General features: G+C 36.5%; 1 protein-coding gene across 3 annotated transcripts in view; it reads left to right on the top strand.

Annotated features, from left to right (window-relative positions):
* Positions 1-18,148, top strand: part of CACNA2D3 (calcium voltage-gated channel auxiliary subunit alpha2delta 3) — a 460,032-nt gene that overhangs the window by 86,834 nt on the left and 355,050 nt on the right. For all 3 annotated transcript variants that reach the window (XR_008578815.1, XM_054838171.1, XM_054838172.1), the window contains one exon: positions 9,107-9,223. Coding sequence is in view for 2 of the 3 variants with exons in the window: in XM_054838171.1 (XP_054694146.1) it covers positions 9,107-9,223 (117 nt within the window). In the remaining variant the exon portion in view is untranslated. The remainder of the gene's footprint in view (positions 1-9,106; positions 9,224-18,148) is intronic.

The following is an 18,148-nucleotide window of genomic DNA, read 5'->3' as shown; positions in this document are numbered from 1 at the left end:
TGAAAGAATTATTTTCTGGATGTATCTTGTGACAGCACAAAGCAAGCTGTTTCTCTTGGTTGTCCTTGTTTCCAGTAACCATGAAGGCTTTCTGAGAAGACCAATGCAGTTTGGTGTACAAAAGAAAATGTTGTAGCATCTCATTCCAGATGAGAAATTGGTGAATGTAGTAAGTTGTCAGGTTCCCCACTTCTGAATCTTCAGTGACTCAAAATAACTATCCAGGATGAAAGGACTGCATTCCCCCATTTCTTCAGACTTTTGTGAGGACCAGATTAGATATACAGGCCTCTAATATGCTTGCTTTCACCTGAAAATATAGTGATGGCTTTGCCTTGGATGAACATGCCCTCTGGGTCATGTTGTGATTCTGCAGATTTATACTTACAGGGTTTTTTTGTTCGTTGTTTAAAGCAGTTCATGTGAAATACTGTAGTGAGTTTTCAAGAGTATCAAGTACATCCTTATGGAGAAAGGAGTCTCCAGGGAAGTTCCAGAATGTTCTTTTTGGTTTAAATGTGAGGGCTTTATGTTCTCTTCTAAAATAGAAGCAAGGGTATGTATAATTACATAGATAGCTTCTGTAAAATGTATTTCTAAAGCAATTCTTAATAGTCTTGGTTAACTGACTCTTAAAACACCCATGCTGGCCTGTGAAGATGTTTCAGATGTCTAAAAAAAATGTACAAGACAGTAATTTGCTTTTTCAACCATTTTTAATATGATCGAGTATATAGTCAGGAAAGATGGCGAGCTGGCACTCTTCTGCAAAAGAGTCTCAAGTCGTAAAATCACAGAATGGTTTGGGTTGGAAGGGACCTCAAAGCCCATCTAGTTCCAACCCCCCTGCCATGGGCAGGGGCACCCTCCACTAGCCCAGGTTGCCCAGAGCCTCATCCAACCTGGCCTTGAACACTTCCAGGGATGGGGCCTCCACAACTTCTCTGGGCAACCTGTGCCAGTGCCTCACCACCCTCACAGGGAAGAATTTCTTTCTAACATCGAATCTAAATCTACCCTCTGTCAGTTTAAACCCATTCCCCCTCGTCCTGTCACTACTTGCCCTTGTAAACAGTCCCTCAGCCTCTGCCACTGGATGTGGAGGCAGCAGCAAGGCAAACCTTCTCTAGTGTTTCTTGTTAGTCTGGTCAGCCCTGACCCAAAGCAACTCTGTTAAAGGGAAAGCTGTGAGTGTATTCTTGACCTCTGTCCAACTGCTTGGAATTAGATCTCCTAACTGGATTGCTATTTGGATCGCTCATTTTGGTGATGGTTGTTTAGGCAGAGGCTTATTAACTACTTCAAGTAAAAATTGAAATACTGAATTAGTTTTAGAGAGCTAGCATTTTAAACTCCTGGAATGTGTTTCCTTATCTTTTTATTTATTAGAGAATAGCATAATTTATGCATCGCCAGGATGACTGCTGCTTTTAAATTTTATTTGTGGTGAGAAATAGTCTATATTGTAGAGTAGCTTGTATCTTTCCACACTAGCTCAGCTGTTTTAACCAGGAATATATTTGAGACTCTTCCTGTGATTGCTGTTTACGTGGTATACCAGCACCTATCTAGTTGTGCAAAGGCTTGAGGAGATACCTTGTGTGGACACGTTTCGCAGGCACGGCAGGGGAATATTGCTAAATCGGGAACTGGGTTGGTTGGTTTGGTTTTGATTACCATTCAGCTTAATGCTTTAATTGATTTGGTTTTGTAGCACTTGCATGCAGCAATGAGGTAAAAGTAGGTCAGAAGTAAATATCTTTGTAAAGATTAAATACGCTGGGGATGTAGTGCCCTTGCAATGACTGTAAGATACTTGCATGTGTGTAAATGATTTTGCAAGGAAAGCAGTAACTATCCCTGTCAAGGCTGCTGCTGATAACAAATTTCCCAGGATAGCTGATCTTTGGCTATAATACGCCAGGTACAGCTTTGAGTAGCTAATCATAGTAAAATAGTACACAACAAATATTTAAATATTTTGCATTTCGAAGCATATTTTATGAAGTAACTAAATGGGAGCTTGAGGCAACAGGAGTTCCTCAGATACCAGTGTGTGGCAAGAGTCAAATGTGACAGGCTAATGTAGAGCTCCTTGGAGTCATTTGATGAAGTGAATAAAAATTTCTCTGCAGAAAAGAAAATGAGCGTGCCACCACACTGGTCACTGCTGATGGATTTCATCAACACAAAGAGGTTCAGTAAAGGTTAATAGGAGTGTGTAATGTGGTGTAACACAAACTCCCAATTATCAAGGAGTTCTCTAACGTCAAGGTGAGGAGAAATATGCCGTTGTGACTCATCTTTCCATACAGATCAAGCTGAACTTAACAAAGTTACCTGTGGTCTGTTGGGCAAGGCACCGGAAGAATAACCAAGAGAGCTTGTTCTCTTTGTAGTTATGAACTGTTGTGTGACATTAGGCATGTCACTGAATTTATCTGTGTCTCCATATCCTCATGTACAGAATGGAGTTCATCATCGATACTCCTTTTATAAAGTCTTTGGAGATCTGTGGATGAAAAAATTCTGTATCAGTTCTGAACTAAAATAATTTTGTTTATAAATGCTCACCAGCCATCATCAACAAAATAAAAACAACTCTCAATAATACTTAATTTGTTAAGGCCTTTAAAGTTGCTCCACTGAATGCGTTTTCAAGCAAGGAGGACCAGGTAATAACAACATAACACTGTCACCCTAGTTTAAAAAACCCACACCACTGTAGGGTCAATGCGATAATAGAAAAATACGAAATCTTTTCATAAGGAAGATTTGCAGATGAGTCTATCAGAGGAGTGCACCATCTGTATTTCGTATCTCTGCTGTGATAGTGCCATCTGAGTACCCTTCTGCTCAGTGGAAAAGCTCAGATTCCCACTCACGCGCGCATGTGATTCTGGAGACTGCTTTTATTTGGCTTCAAATTCAGGTTTATTCCAACAGCGCATACATAATTAGCGACCCCTCACTTCTGATGAAGCATGTAGAGGCCGTGCTGTATATTTTTAAATCTTCTGCTGGGAATTGCTCTACAGTCTCTCATGTGCAGAAGGGATGTGTGGTAGAGTATGGCAACAACTCGAACTACATAAGGTTGGAACTTTCACAGTTTGTGTCACGTCAATTTGAATGTGGATATTGTTTTAAAATAATATTGTCTTATAAAGTGCTGTGATAGATTTTTCCACATCAAGAGCAATTTATATTCTTAGTTTTGATTTAAAAGCTCAGAGCCATATTTTGATAATAGTGGAAAGCCTTTCTCTGTGCATAGTTCCTTTAATTTCAACAGAACTGTTCATGGTGTAGGACAGCACCTAATGTGACTACATTGTCAGTTTGCTCCACATAAATTGTAGGTTTGGGGTTTTATAATTTAAAAAAACCCAAAACCCACAAGTGTAAAAAGAAGTCGGTGTGTTTAAAGCACCCTGAATAAATGCCATTTTTTTAAAAATTTTGTGCAGTAGTAATGATAACGTGCAAAAAAGTTATACAATGAAAAGAGCGTTAAAAAAATGAACGTTAGGTTTATTTTTAGATTGTAATGAGGAATAGATTAGGGAAAAAAAACCCCATTTTTCTTGATGCATAAAATGTAGTATATTTTCAGCCTTCTGATCCCAACACTCTAGAACTTGACCTAAAAATCCAAAGTTGCTTTGGGTAGGAAAGTCAACAGTAGTGAAGAAATCCATGACTTCAGGGTTTAAGAATTAACTGTGACAGAACTCTGTTTAAGACTGATGTAGCTTTTGACTCTGTAACTGAAAAAAAAAAACCCTCACCACGTTGAGCTGCAAATTGTATTAGCTGTAAGCTTTTTGCAGCCTTGCAGACTCGTTTATTGATTACATTTGATTGTCAGGATATCTCAAATATAGAATTAATTCCACTAAGCCAATTAACTCCTGTGGCCCTTCAAACCAGCACTTCTGCGCCGAGGGGAGTCGCTGTTAGGACTCACGCGGCAGTGTCAGAAGCAAGTTTGAACAGTTCCAGTGGAGCGCAGCACAGCCCTCCTACTGGGCAATAGTTATTAATTGAAATCAAATAGTCGGTGATTTAATCAAAAGTGTATGTTTCTCTGATCTCACTTTACATTTGCAATGGTGAGACTTGAACATCTGAAAGTGGTTTTGGTGTAGGGTTTTCTGGTTTTGGGGGGGGTTTGGGTTTTGTTTGGTTTTTTGCAAATGGCATGGAGTAAACGTACTCTTTTTTTCAGGGAAGAATGGACATTGAATGGATGTTTGATTTTTTTCATTTGCATGACTTCTGCTTTTTCATTATGAAACAAAAATGTATACATGCATATATAGATAATTTAACTTGTATGTAACAAAAACACTCAAAAAGCAATATTTATGAAATATGTACAACTATGCAAACTATAGGTATGAATACACCTCAGAGACATACATCAGTTTCTTATATGCGACACAAACTGACGGATTACTTTTAAAGGATTATTACAATATTCCTGTTGAGTAAATGAATTTCTTTAATCAGGATGGTAGTGATATTTACTGGCTCTGAAAATCCTGGGGAGTGGGAATAATTTTCATCATAAATGGTTGTTCTGCGCATGTACAAAGGCCCCACAGACTTGTCGAAAGACTGATACGAAGGACTGTTTACACACTTGTAAGTAATTTAAAATATTTTTATATACAGTATAAAGGCAATTATCTTGATTTTCATAAGAGTTGATAGAATTAGATACAAACAGGAACACAAAGATCGTGTTTCTCTTTGGAGAAAAAATAAGGAGTAAAAAGTCAAACTGTAGCTGACATATGGTATCTTTCTGAAGCTGTCTTGCTTTAAGAGGGTATTTCTTTTCCTGCCTTGGTCACTCAAGCTGCATAGTTTTTGGTGGAGTGGGTGTGTTTCTTTGCGGTTTTTTGCTTTGTTTTCTGTTGTTGTAGGTTTTGGCTTTTTTTTTTTTTTTTTTTTTAGGTGTTGATTTTTTCAGTGCCTAATAGTGATTGTATTAAATGCTTCAGACCTGAGTTTTGTATAGATTGCTTTCTGGTATGTTATTTCTAGATGATCATTTATCATGCAAGAAAAAAGCCCCATGCCTAAATCCATGAACAGCGTTAAAAGTTCTGACAACGAAGTACTGTCTGTCTTTCCCTGGCGCTTATGTGAAATGATCTGGCAAAACAGATATTGAAGAAATAACGTAATTTGTGTGTGCTTTCTCAAATGATAAATGTTCTCGTCTCTCTGGAGAATTTCTTACCGAATGATGATTTTTCAAACAGAAAGAATCAGCATTTCAAGTTTTTTGAGTTTTTTTTTGTAACGCAGCAAATCAGAAATTGTCCGCTCAATCTTCTAGACAATTAGAAATCCATTTATATAAAGGAATGTCCAACTGTGACTAACTTTTGTTCTGCAAGTCAACTATTTATAGCAAAGTTAAGGCTATTTTCTCTCATTTTAATAACAGTACAAATGTATTACTGGGTATGTTATGACAGTTGATGAGAATTTTTCAGTATCTCTTACTGGAATAAAATTATACGATATTGACAAAAAATAGGATTATTTTATTTTCTTTTTAAAAACCCAAAAACTTTATCATCAACTTCATATTTTTTTACAGTGGGGGGAGATAGCTATTTAAGGCTTTGCTTGGAAGAGCCATTCAGAGTAGCGGTACTACAAGGTCATTTGAGAGCCTGGAATATGAAGGACAGGCTGGCCCAGAAATTAGAGGTTTTTTGCCACTGTCCGTGGTAGCTTTTTGCTTAATGGCAACCCTAATGGCACGCTGCTGTTTTCTCAAGATTACATTAAAATAAAATAAATAATTTCATTTAAAAACGATTTCAAATTTATTTCAAAAGGACTATGTCTTTGCTGCTGTAGCTAATTTATTTAAATTAAAACCAAATTTAATATGTAAAATCTAGTGGTAGGGAAATGATGAGAGCCTGGAGGTCAGGCAGCCTCTGCAGTGAAAGGAAGAGAATCCATTATTAATGATGTTCTTTGTTAGAGTTTCTTTGTGGTTTTGTTTTTTCACTATCTGCTGTGATTCAGGTTTCTTGCATTGATGGTTGTTATAAAATCAACTGCATTCTAGATTTGAATCTAAATTCCTAGCCTCGTGCACAGTGAGTACCAAGAGGAAGCACATAGACACGCACAGATTAAGCTGGCACCTCTTCCCTCCAGACACAATCACTAGAGCACGAGGATACTAAAAACAGCTGGTGTTTTTTCCAGCCACATAATTTCTTCTGTTTTGGAACCTTCCACTGATGGCTGAAAAAATAACAGAAGTATTTTTATGGCAATGAAATACTGAATGTAAAATACATATTATGTAAACCTCTTAGTATGTAAATCTCTTAGTTGCCAAGGTCTTGCAGATCAAGCGAATACTCAGAGTTTGTTGCAAACGTTCTTGAAGGTTTCCAGCAGTTGACTAGAGAGGCACCATGCAAGTTGTGTGGTCTTTTCAAATAGAACTTAAAGAATATCTTCTGTTTCCTCCAATTTTTTGTTTTATGTTGGAACTTTGACATTTAAATTGTGAAAAAAATGAATGTATGTATCATGAACTAGCATAGGTATAAAATTATAAATTATCAGTTAATAAATCTTTCCCATCTATTTTTGAGTGCAAGGTGTTATTAATTTTCAAAAGCACCGGTTGCTCAAAATTGAGAAGTGTGTTTTTTTTAATACATTCTCACAACAGCCTAATAGCCCATACAGTGTGATTCTCTGTGCCTAGGAAATTTGTCAGCTTCAACTGTACCGTTCAGTTTTCGGACAACTGCAGTGAATAATCTCCTGGTTTTCTTCACTTGATGGCAAAGCTTAAATCGATAAATCTGATGACGTGAAAACAGTCTCTTGAAGTGATGCATTTTAGAATACTTTCTAAGAACTCAAAGGTCGACTCTGAAGGAAACAATTGTTATCAGAACTTGATATGTTGAACCTGATGTGTGCAGCTTGAAATAAGTGATTCAAATTTGTACTTGATCTATTGACATAGTAAATAGGATAGTTCATGACACTGCATTTTGTTTCATTTGTTTTAAATTCTCCAAAGCTTCAAATCCTGTGGGATATGAACAGACTTTGACATCATTAATTAACTGGGAATGTTTTCAATTCACTTTTAATTTACTATATTTCATCACAGTTAGTATTTGTTACAGTAACATTTAGTTTCTGTTGTCTACTGTGTTCTTGTGTTTTCTCCAGTAAATATTTTTGTATTTTAGACAAATCACTGTGCTATGCTAAATTAATTTTTTTCAGAATGGAGAGTATTGAGTTTAGTAATGGCATAACTGCACTTGCAGAGGTGCAGCCAGAACTCTGCTTATGGCTTTTAAATGCAGACCAAGAAGGGGAAAAAACAAATCTTCCCTCCTGCCTCCAGGGAGCAAAATGCAGGTGGTCTGCTTAAGGCTTCTTAGATTGCTTAGACTAATATTAAAATCTTAGCTAGAATAGAACCTCATAACTAGAAATAGTGTGGGGGGAAAAAAAAGAAATTATTACTGAAATGGGAAAATTACAGAATATAGACAATTTAGTGTCCTACGTATTTATCGGCAACATTGTATGCTTTAACCTTCTTATGAAATTGTCTGCAAATGATATTTTGTCAAATATTATTTGCCTATCAAAACACTCCAACAAGTTTTTACAGAGAAGTATAAATAGTAAAGCAAGTCCAAAGTGTCACTTTGCCTTGCAAATTAGCTTTGTCAGAAGAAATGGGTACAATATGTGCAGGCATACGCTTACAAACAGAGTCCGTCCTTCCATCACCAGCCAGAACATGTCTAGTCCTGACTTATTTGCTGTTTTGATCATGTTAGTGTTCATCCGGGTGCTTTGAGCCACTGGTTTTGATGCTATTATTCTTTCTTCTCTCTCTGGAGTTATATAAGGTTGGGAGATAATTGTAATTCTATAGGCGAGTTTTATCGATAAATCTTTTTAATAATAACAGCTCATTTTATTGATTCAAGTATTGTGCTGTGCATTGCACTAGAAGTCTGCTTTAGAAGTTTGGAAGATATTTTTTGCACATAGGGCTAAAGCTGGCAGAAGCCTGGTATACTTTTCATCTTCCGCGCAGTATCATGGAGGCACGATTATGTGAATATGTTAAGGGTTCGGTAATGGGCAATGATTAGATCATCACAACACGTACATGTTTTAAATTGAGAAGCAAACAATAACTAGACCGAAAGCCATCGCTTCTCAGTGAACAGGCTGTACTGGAATGTCATGGGAAGGAGGAACATTCTCAGTACTAAGTGTTTTGAAGATTGACTCCAAAGAATATTATGCTTTTTTTGGTATGTTATATTCTTACAAGCTTCATTGTAAACACTGATAAAGAAAAAAATGTTGATATGCAGAAAATAGAGGATAAAAATTGTTTTGAATATATTTTTAGTGCTTAGTCTGAGACTTATTCACACTGAAAACAGACCACAAGCTAATGCTCGTCCATCTTGCATAAAGAATACTTTTTGGCTTGCATTTGGATGAAGACTCATGTTTATGTGATTTATTTAGGGTTTTCTTTGCATGGAAAGTTTAATGTCTAGATAAGCTTGTAGTATAAGTATTCATAATGTAACTGTTGTATAAAGCTTGAGAAAATAGGCATCTACAAGTTCAGCTGAGGAGGAGGAAGATTCTAAGTTGCTAAGATGCGGTGGATTGCCAAGCATGTCATTGGTTTTAAATGATTTTTGGATGAGTTTGGATGGGATGTGAGGATTTTTTTACTACTTTTTTTGGCTGCTGTTCAATTGCAGGGAGGGGTAATTTGAACGTTGTGAAGGGGAATTATCGTTTCCCTACAGTGCATGAGATAAATATTTCTATTATATTTTCTTAATGTAGTTCTGGTTCTAACCCAGTTGTTCTATTCCTGTGACAGCATCTTGGCACAAAGCAGCCTTCTGTCACACAAATAAACATCAAATAAATGAAGAATGTCAGCAAAAGTGTAATATGAAACTAATAATTAGTTGTCAAAATTTCAGCTGCTTCACTGTGAATAACTTTTCCCTAATTCTTTTTTTTTTTCTTTTTCATCCAGAAATACAAAGAATATGAGAAGGATGTTGCAATAGAAGAAATTGATGGCCTTCAGCTTGTGAAAAAGTTAGCAAAGAATATGGAAGAAATGTTTCATAAAAAGTCTGAAGCTGTACGGGTAAGCAGCAGATCAATCTGCTATTTCATTCTATGATGTAAAACTAAATATATAATTTAGGCTCTGCTCTGAAGGCTGTACTAGTGATTGAAGGTGCTGAAGTGGAAATGCTAAAGTGTTGAGAAGTATTTTAGGATCAGTGTTCAAGAGAAGAGATATAAATTATTTATACCATCAACAGATAAATGCAAGAGAGTGTAACTAGGTTTGGACTACCAGTTTCCCATATGAGTTTGTAAGGTATCTCTTGTGTTCAGTAAAACATAACTACGTATGGTCGTGCATTAAAATGTTAGAGTTCAAAACATCAAACCAAAGAAACTTAATTTCACTACTCGCTGTTATAAAAACAGTATTGCAGGGAGTCTTCTGAGTTCAAGAACTGTCCTCTAGTTCAAATCTAGAAGAAAAAGCAGGTGCCTAAAATGGGAGTAAATCCAAAATTATTCTAACTGTGCTAAGTACTACATCACTCTAAAGGCAACTTACTAATGATCATTAAATAGCTACATTGAGCTTTCTGAACATCTATAGCTTTGGGAATTTCATGGGGGTTTTCGTGGGTTTTTTAATCTCCATTCTGATTCTTCTTTTGTAGTAGCTTTGGCATGCTATTAGATTAGATTTACCTTAAAAAAGAAAAAGTTCTGACTGCTGTGTTTTACTATATTGAATAGTTCATTGTAACATGCATGTCCTGAAGAACAACAGGTCCTACCGCTGTAGTTTTCATTTTGCATTGTTTTTTACTAGAAATTTAGGTGACTGCCTGTAACATTAGTTCCTGTTACATCACCTGTATCAACAAACTAAGAGGACATTGTGGTGATGCCGTTTACCACCAGCTGCTCTATTTCAGCCAGATTTGTCTGCTCAACTGAGTCGAAGGTCTTTGTGTCTCAACTGTGGCGCTTAAGGCATCGCCCAAGGACAGGGATTCCATTTGTGCAACTGTAGATGCAATTTCGCCTTCAGCCTTTCATTTTTTGTTATGTTGCAAAAGGGACGAAGGAATTTGGCTATGTTTAGAGGTTGAATTTTCTGGGCTGGCAGCAAAGTAAAACATATTTCAGCTTGTAAACTGAGCACACTTGGCAGGGAAGCGGAGAAAGACAATAAACATGGAACCCCGCAATGCTATTTTTACAGTCTGTTTTTTTGGAGGAAAAACTGCACTTTTAAGATGTGTACAACAGCTCCCAGAAGCCTGTAGAACATTGACTTGGAGGTGTGTGTATTGTTTTCCTTGTTCCTTAGTGGAGAAACCTGCTGCCCTGAGATCGTAACAATGTGAAAGCCCCGGTTCTTGGGGCAGCACTTGGTTAGAGCGAGAAGTGACCAGCAAGCTGCACCCGAGGAAAGCGGAGCTCTGCTCCGTCCCTGTGGAGTGCTCCTGGGGGAAGAGCAGTTTGTCTCTAAATTAGAGCTTTGTAGTGAATGTTTTCTAATGTTTGTGAATGTTTAGAACTGGTTTGGCCTCTTCGTGCAGATGGTGTTTTTGTCTAAGCAGGTAAAAAAAATATAGGACCAATATAGGCCACCATGCTCTGAGTGAAAATAAGCCCAAATTCTGGGAAGTTAAAAATATACATACAGTATTGTGTGAAAGGGTTTTAGTGCTGAACACTGACTGAAATCCAGAGCCTTCTTTGGAAGGTTTCCATCTTTAGAAAGGAAGCTTGAGGATTGGTTTGGATAGGGTCGCTTCTTTTAAAAAATCATCTGTTTAGTGTACCTTCCAATAAAGCATGTGGGTATTTTTGCATAATTACATAATGTAGTCCGTCTTGGTTGCTAGAGATGTAGTTAGTGAGTGACCTTTTATGCTCTGGTAGTAAGTAGTGCTTAGTATTTTATGTCCTGATAAGTACAAAATCCTTTGGTATAGTGCAGGTTTTGCACGAGTTCCATCTTTGGTACATCATAGCTGCTTTTCTCCTCATATCTGGAGAGGTGAGATAGGAGTTACAAAACTCATATGGACCTAAGACCTCTGCCTCATGCTGAGACAAAGTAATGCTGCATCATCTTGCCTCTAAAATAATAGAATTTTGACATAAGCTTTTGATGGAAATAATGGGCCGACCATTGCAAGGGTTCAAATCCAAGTGCTCAGAAAATGTGTTCCAATGTCACCCCAAATTGTTACCCTCCACCACTCATTGAATTAGCTTCAAGTAGACACCAAAATCCATGCTTTAATTTAAAATACTTTTTAGATAAAACATTTTAATCAACACACTTTTTCAGGCTGTAGCAGATATAGCAATCTGTGACAGCTATTTAGAAAGCCACAGTATATAAAATATTGAATTTGTAGAAAAGGCCAGAAGAAAGATCTGGAAATGTAGAAACAGGATGGCTTGGAAAGGCCATCAGGTTTTTTTTATTTTGTTTTATGCTTTCAAACACATTAACTTGTTTGAAGCTACTAATCACGTTTGAACTCTCTTCTCCCTCCTCCCCCTTTATATTCTGGTTGAATTTTTATCTTTCTGTCTCATTGCTTTTCACAGTGATTAGTTGGTTCAGTGTGATTTTTATCATATTCATCCCCTGTTTGAATTACCCTTCAGTATGCAATTATCCTATCACAGAATGTCCTATTTTTGTGCTGTCAGATACATAAAATAAATGGAAAACTGAAAGTGCTAAACCAATTATATAACCTTTTGTCATTTACTTACTGATGGAAACCCTTCCAAGCAACTTTTTTTTTCTCTCCTCTTTTTCCTCCCCCTCCCCAGCGTTCACTATTTACCTTAGATTTATGTCAGTTCAGGATACTCTTAACCATTTCCTTCCTAGTACTGCCCTACTCGATCGAATTTCACAGAGGCAACTTCAGATTTTCTTTTAAAATATTTGTCATGTGATTTAAGTTAAAACCACCGAAAAGGGGTTTGGATTCAGTGTCGCCGATGGTTTGTTTCTAGCTGTGTTCTAGATGTATCCGTTTACCTTTAAGACTATTGCATTTGAGTTGGGAAAAATCTTACTGCCCATAAGGTAGGATAAGTGGAAATATTTCCTGCATTGTTCAGCAGTGGGTTTAATTTTACAGCCAAACCCAAATAATCCCTTTGAGAGCCTTGCGTAGTCCGCTGTCACTTGTGGCGTTGCTTCAGTTGCTTTTCCTGGACTTTTAGTGATTTTGCTCCTAGGAAATGTGCTTCATCAGTCCTAACTTATAGTTAGCTGTGACTTTTTTTTTGAAATTTTTAGAAGGTTTTATGATATTTTGGTGACTCCACTCCTTTGAAACTGAAGAGAATAGAGCACAATGGCATAGTGCTCAGTAACAAATGACTGCTGCAGGAAACTTGATAGAGAAAAAGAGATGGTATTAAACCTATTCATTTGTTGCTTTTACTTTTCCTAGTTAATGGTGTAATAGGAAAGAAATCAAAGGAAGACAGAGGGAAGTGAAAAAGAAAGCAAAATGAAAGATCAGTTATTAGAGAATATTCAAAAAGCTATTATTAAAACTTTCGCTATGCAGTTAAATTTCTATTTTCATTAGTGTTTCTTTGCAAGTGAAGAGAATCCTGTGAAAATGATTGTTGATTTACTTGTAAGATGGCAAATCAAGTGTTAAGGATTATTTTTCTTTAAGGCAACTACTATTGCTGCAGCGGAAAATGCAAATAAAAGAGATTTCTTTTTATTAACTTTTCCTACTGTAGCTAGCTGGTGTTCATTGTGAAGCTGATTCTCATTATAACTGTACTGTGAAAAGTAATTGCTGTTGTACAGTAATTCAATTTCAGTGCCTTCATGCATCAGTAAGCCAGTGGAGTTTATCTGGAGAAACCTGGGACTTTAAAGCTTTTTATCATGAAATTCCACATGCAGACAAACGTTCTTCCAAGGAGCAGAATATCAGCATTTACATTTAACAAACGTTTGCAATGAAGAGAAATGGTGGGGGTTTTTTTTTCCCCACCAATGATTTTTACACCAGTCTTCAAACTGTTTTTGGATACTGTTAGGATGATATTGGTTACGCACAGTTAAAGTGTAATGTACATATTTGAAATGTTTGTGCTTACTCATATACATGTCCGTGTTTGCACATTTTAGTACGTGGACGTATATGGGTATGAGTACACACCTTTACACGCATGCATCCTGAGGTTTATACATGTAATATCAACAGGTGCAATTTACTACTGATTGTTTTGCTTATATATTTTCATATATATGTCAGCAAAGTATTAAACTACGTGTACTGCATCCACCTATTTCCAAGCAAACACTGGTAAATTGATGTCTTGATCAATAAGTTAATTTTTATTTAAAATGAAGTGATATGTTGGTGTGTGCAAAATGAACTTATTTGGGTGAACACAGAGGCCATGGCAAATACTCCAAAGCTGAGAGTGAAAGTTCCTAAACAGAAGAAGTTTCTTTCTCTGTAGAAGTATTTTGCAGTGCTCTAAATAGACTTATTTATGAAAGCTTAATAAAGAATTCATACTGAATATTGTGGTCAATGAATGCAGCTTTTATTTACAAAGAAGTACTTTACTGTTTTCTTGGATGTATTTGGCATTTAGCTAATTTTTGGTGTGTAACTTCATAGTAAGTCCTTCCCCGTTTGATCAGACACTTTGATGCAGAAGGTAGTTTTTGTTTTCTGGTTGGTTGAGGGTGGCATTTAGAGCTGGATTTTGAAAGCAAACACTTAAGCAGACCGATTTCTGACCCGCTGTTAAACGCCTTTCCATTCCAGGAGTTATTTCAGTCATTCACTTTGATTGCTGCTTCCAGTTGATGTCACTGAACTCATACAAAAGGTTAATCACAGCAAACAAACCAAATAAAACTCAAGTTTTGGAAAGGTGTCATTATTTCACGTGTTCTTATTGATAAGGAAGTTTTTATATAATCTTTTGGGGGCTTCTGCTCTTCTTAAAGTGGGTAATTTTTGTCATGTTCTTCAGTTCAGGTCACTGACTGCCCCCCCCCCCCCCCATTTTCATCTGCCCCTATGGTCACTTTTGCCAGTGGTTAAGTCCCTACAAGTGTCATCAGAATCAGGGAAAGGTTACAGGGAAGAGTCCGTACCCTCAGCGAGGAAAGGCAGGGACAACTCAGTCGTGAGGAAGGGCTGGGAGCACAGTGCAGTGAAAGGGCACTAGGGGTGACGTAGAAGGGACCTGAATAACTTATGGGAGGTTTATTTAATAGATGAGGCGTAGAGACAAAAAAAATATTGTGATAAGATGGTATATGGAAATGGGAACCTGATGAAGGATTAAAACTGAAACAATCAGAAAATCAAGGAAATGCACCTTTCTGTTCTGTAGTCTTGGACTATGCTCTTAATACCGTTGAGCCATGTTTTGGCTCTGTGTGTGCGTGTCTGTGACCAAAGCAGGTATAGGTCTGAATATAGAGGGAGTATATTTGTTGGATTAAAGACGTCTGGCTTGAATATGCTATATTGAAAGCACATTTAACACATACAATATATTGAAAGTGCATTTAACTCCAAGTGGAAGTACTAATCTGCAGGGTTATCTAAGTAGGTCACTAGACATTCACACGCATAGCTTTGGATCTTCTGTGCACCTCTCAGCTCAGAACGCTTCCCAGTAGTATCATTATCTTACTAGTATATCAAAGATCAAATACATCAAATTGTAACATACTACAAGACGTTGCCAGCGTCCTAGGTCCATTGTGCGTTCTGTTTTCTTATAGCCCGGTGTCTCTGGTGCAGACATTGCTATGTATAAAATAATCTGTTTGATAGTCTTTCCGCTACAGTTTTAGATGGGATTTTGAAATAACAGCCATCTGCATAATTTTCTACCTTTTATTTCTTCATATGTAATATCTGTATTAAGAGTTGCTGGAATGTAATCTCCAGTTTATATTCCTGCAGACTGGAGAATTTTTGTAAAAACTATTAAATCGGGGAAGTTGATTTTGTCACTGCTATGTCATTATGACAACGAAGAGCATTTACTGAGGACAGAACACTTTTGCATGGTGGAGTTTAGTATTTAGGTTGTTAAATTGTGAGTTGAAAACTAGTGGCTTCCCACAGTACCTAAGGAAAGATTGGGGCAACAGTGAGGAATATTCCAGGTGAATATTGAACTGATTTTTTTAGACTGTTTGGAATGTACAGTGTCTTCCATGGCCACTGTGTATTTTATTACACTGTATTTTTATTCTGATTTTCTATCATTTTGATCAAGGCTAGATTGGGAATGGCATTCTTGAGAAGAGAAGCAGATAGTCATTCACATCGCATATTCATGTAATAGAAGATAGAAAGGTCTTAAACATCAAAACTTATTACTTTGCTAGCCTCACTATTTCTAAATGTATAATAAACACATTTTCACGATTCACACTGTTCCCTCATTGAGCTAATTTGCATCTGCAGAATTAGAAGGAAGGAAAATGAATATCAAGATGCAGTCTTTAAAACTGTGCAGCTCAATGGGTGCTCTTCTGACCCTGATTTTTTAATTTATTTTTTTTATATATAGTAAGATAGGTTATTTTTTTGTCAGCAGATGGAAATGAAAAAAACCAAACCATTAAGTTTATAACATTACTGGAGGAAAAAATTCTAAATGCTTGTGGGTGGAAGGAAATTATGGTGAATCAACCCAGTGTCACTATAAATAGTTTTAAATGACAGAATAAAGACATAATGAATAAAGGAGAGATGGCTACAATTGTGTTAATTATTGCCAACAAATTAAAGGTTTTCAGCAATATTTTTGTATTCACATTTAATATTTTAACCATAATTGTTGCTAGTTACTTTTGGTATCAGGTGAATTTTGCTCATAGTTCTACTCGTCTCCTTCATATGTAAGTGATGAATTTTTGTTCTGAAAGCATTAAGAGCTTTATTTACCTTTTGGCCAATTAGACTACACTGGAAAATGAGAAGATGGTTAGTAATCCACTGACGGTCAGTGGAGTATTCAGTAGCATAATACATAACCTCGATAGTCATAGTTGGAAGGATATTTAAAGGCACAGCAAATATTTCTCTTGTTTATTGCCATTGGACTTAAGGGTTGCTTTTGCCAAATGTGTAGAAATTAGGATCCTTGACAAGTGAAACGTTAGCAACCCCGTTGTTGTGCAGATCAACTGGATTGCTTATTACTGCTTTGCTATTTAGTTCTCTGAGTGTCCCAAGAAATGTGTGTGTTTGTAGACAGGTACTGCTACGAACTCTGAAAGCGGGGGGGAAGTTTCTTTTTATTGTCGCATAGGTGTGCTTCTCTTAGCCTTAGCCTTCATCCCCGTCACAGAGCTGCAACGTGAGTGCTCACGTTGTCCTCAGACAAAAGAAACAAAAGAAATTTATGGAGAAGGTACAGTCAGCTCATCTCATACCTGTACTACCTGTGCAATGGAATAGATGGGCTTAATGAAGTTAGGGATTTTGTCTGTAGACCGTTCTGAATCATAGCAGGAAGCCCAAGTGTGTTGATTAAATCTTTATCTAACTCTTACATGTCCTAAAATTCAGGTTAGCTGAGTCTACAGAAAGTGATTTTTTTTTAAATAGGTGGGGTGAGCTGGCGAAAGCTGGAAAACTCAGTTGCTTTTTCTCATGCATTGAGTTTCTCAGTGTTTAACTTCCATAGACTGAAAAGAAAACAAGCAAAAACTTAAGGGAGATCTTTCATCTGATGCTTAATAATCTATTTTTTAACAGTTCAGGAATGCCTTTATTGCAGAGACTTTAGATCAAAAGAATTTTGTAAATCAACCTTTTTTTCTCCGCTCAGAATGAATTTTCTCTTTTTGGGCTCTGTGTGCTAATATGTATGACAGACAACTTTAATACAGAAAACGAACTTGCTAGGTACATTTTTTGAGGAAGGAGCAGTAGTTCATGTTGATCATCTCTAGGAGATACAGGGATATGTATTTGTCAACATTTTTGGGGAGGTATGTACATAACCTGGTACATGCAGCATCTAGGAACGGCTGTTCCCTAAATGCACGCTTTTATGGAACGCAGATCTGGAACTTTCATTGTCTTGCTACAGCTTGAAATAAATATCTACAAAAAATGAAGCAACTTGAACTATGCTTTGAATTTTGGCTGTCTTTAAAACTCTGGCATGTTTTTATGTTAAAAAAAAAAAAAAAAAAAAAAAGGCCTGAACAGTCTAACCAGTCTTAGGAAACTTAGTGAATTTTTTTGGAAGTTCAAATTTAGAAAAAAAGAAAAAATACTCTTAAGAAAAAAGGAGGAGAAACAAAGACTTGTAGAGAAAACCTAAAAGCAATTGCTGCTGGAGATGATTGTGACGGTTTCATCCTTAGTGCCGAGAAAGAAGTGAAAAGTATTTAAAGATAGCGCATTCAAATGTAGAACACTTATCTGAAAATACAGGCAGAGAAAAAAAAAATCAAACCAGCCACTTCACAGAATAATTCTTGTATTAGACATCATTGCAGAAGTACGTAACATTCAGTCTTTGCCATCAACAACATAAAGTAGCTTTCCACACAGCAGGAAGAAAATAATAATGTACTTTTGGGAGAATGAAGTAGGATAAATTAGCCTCATGTATCCTTCTTTCTTATCACTGGTTTAGCGTATTAGCATATTTTACATTAATGTTAATTATTTTAACAAAAATAGTCATATTTCCAACTTGCTGTTCAATGTGTGATTTAAACTAGTCACTTCAAATAGTAATGTATTATAATTAAAATTTAAATCCCCTTGCACAACTGTCACCTGTTCAATTTTCAATTGTATTCTTATTTCATATTGTAAATACATATAACAATCTATTTTTTGAACGATAAAAATTATTCTCAAATTTTATAAATTCTGGTACTTTTCATAAAAAAATTAATGACAAATGTTCAGCCAGCTCACTTTTAGAGCGTTTACTGGTACTTACTCTTAATTGACTACTT

Source organism: Grus americana, chromosome 11 (genome assembly GCF_028858705.1).
Source record: "Grus americana isolate bGruAme1 chromosome 11, bGruAme1.mat, whole genome shotgun sequence".
Taxonomy (NCBI): Eukaryota; Metazoa; Chordata; class Aves; order Gruiformes; family Gruidae; genus Grus; species Grus americana.
The sequence above is the reverse complement of the archived record's forward strand: the minus strand, read 5'-3'. Positions and strand labels throughout refer to the sequence as shown.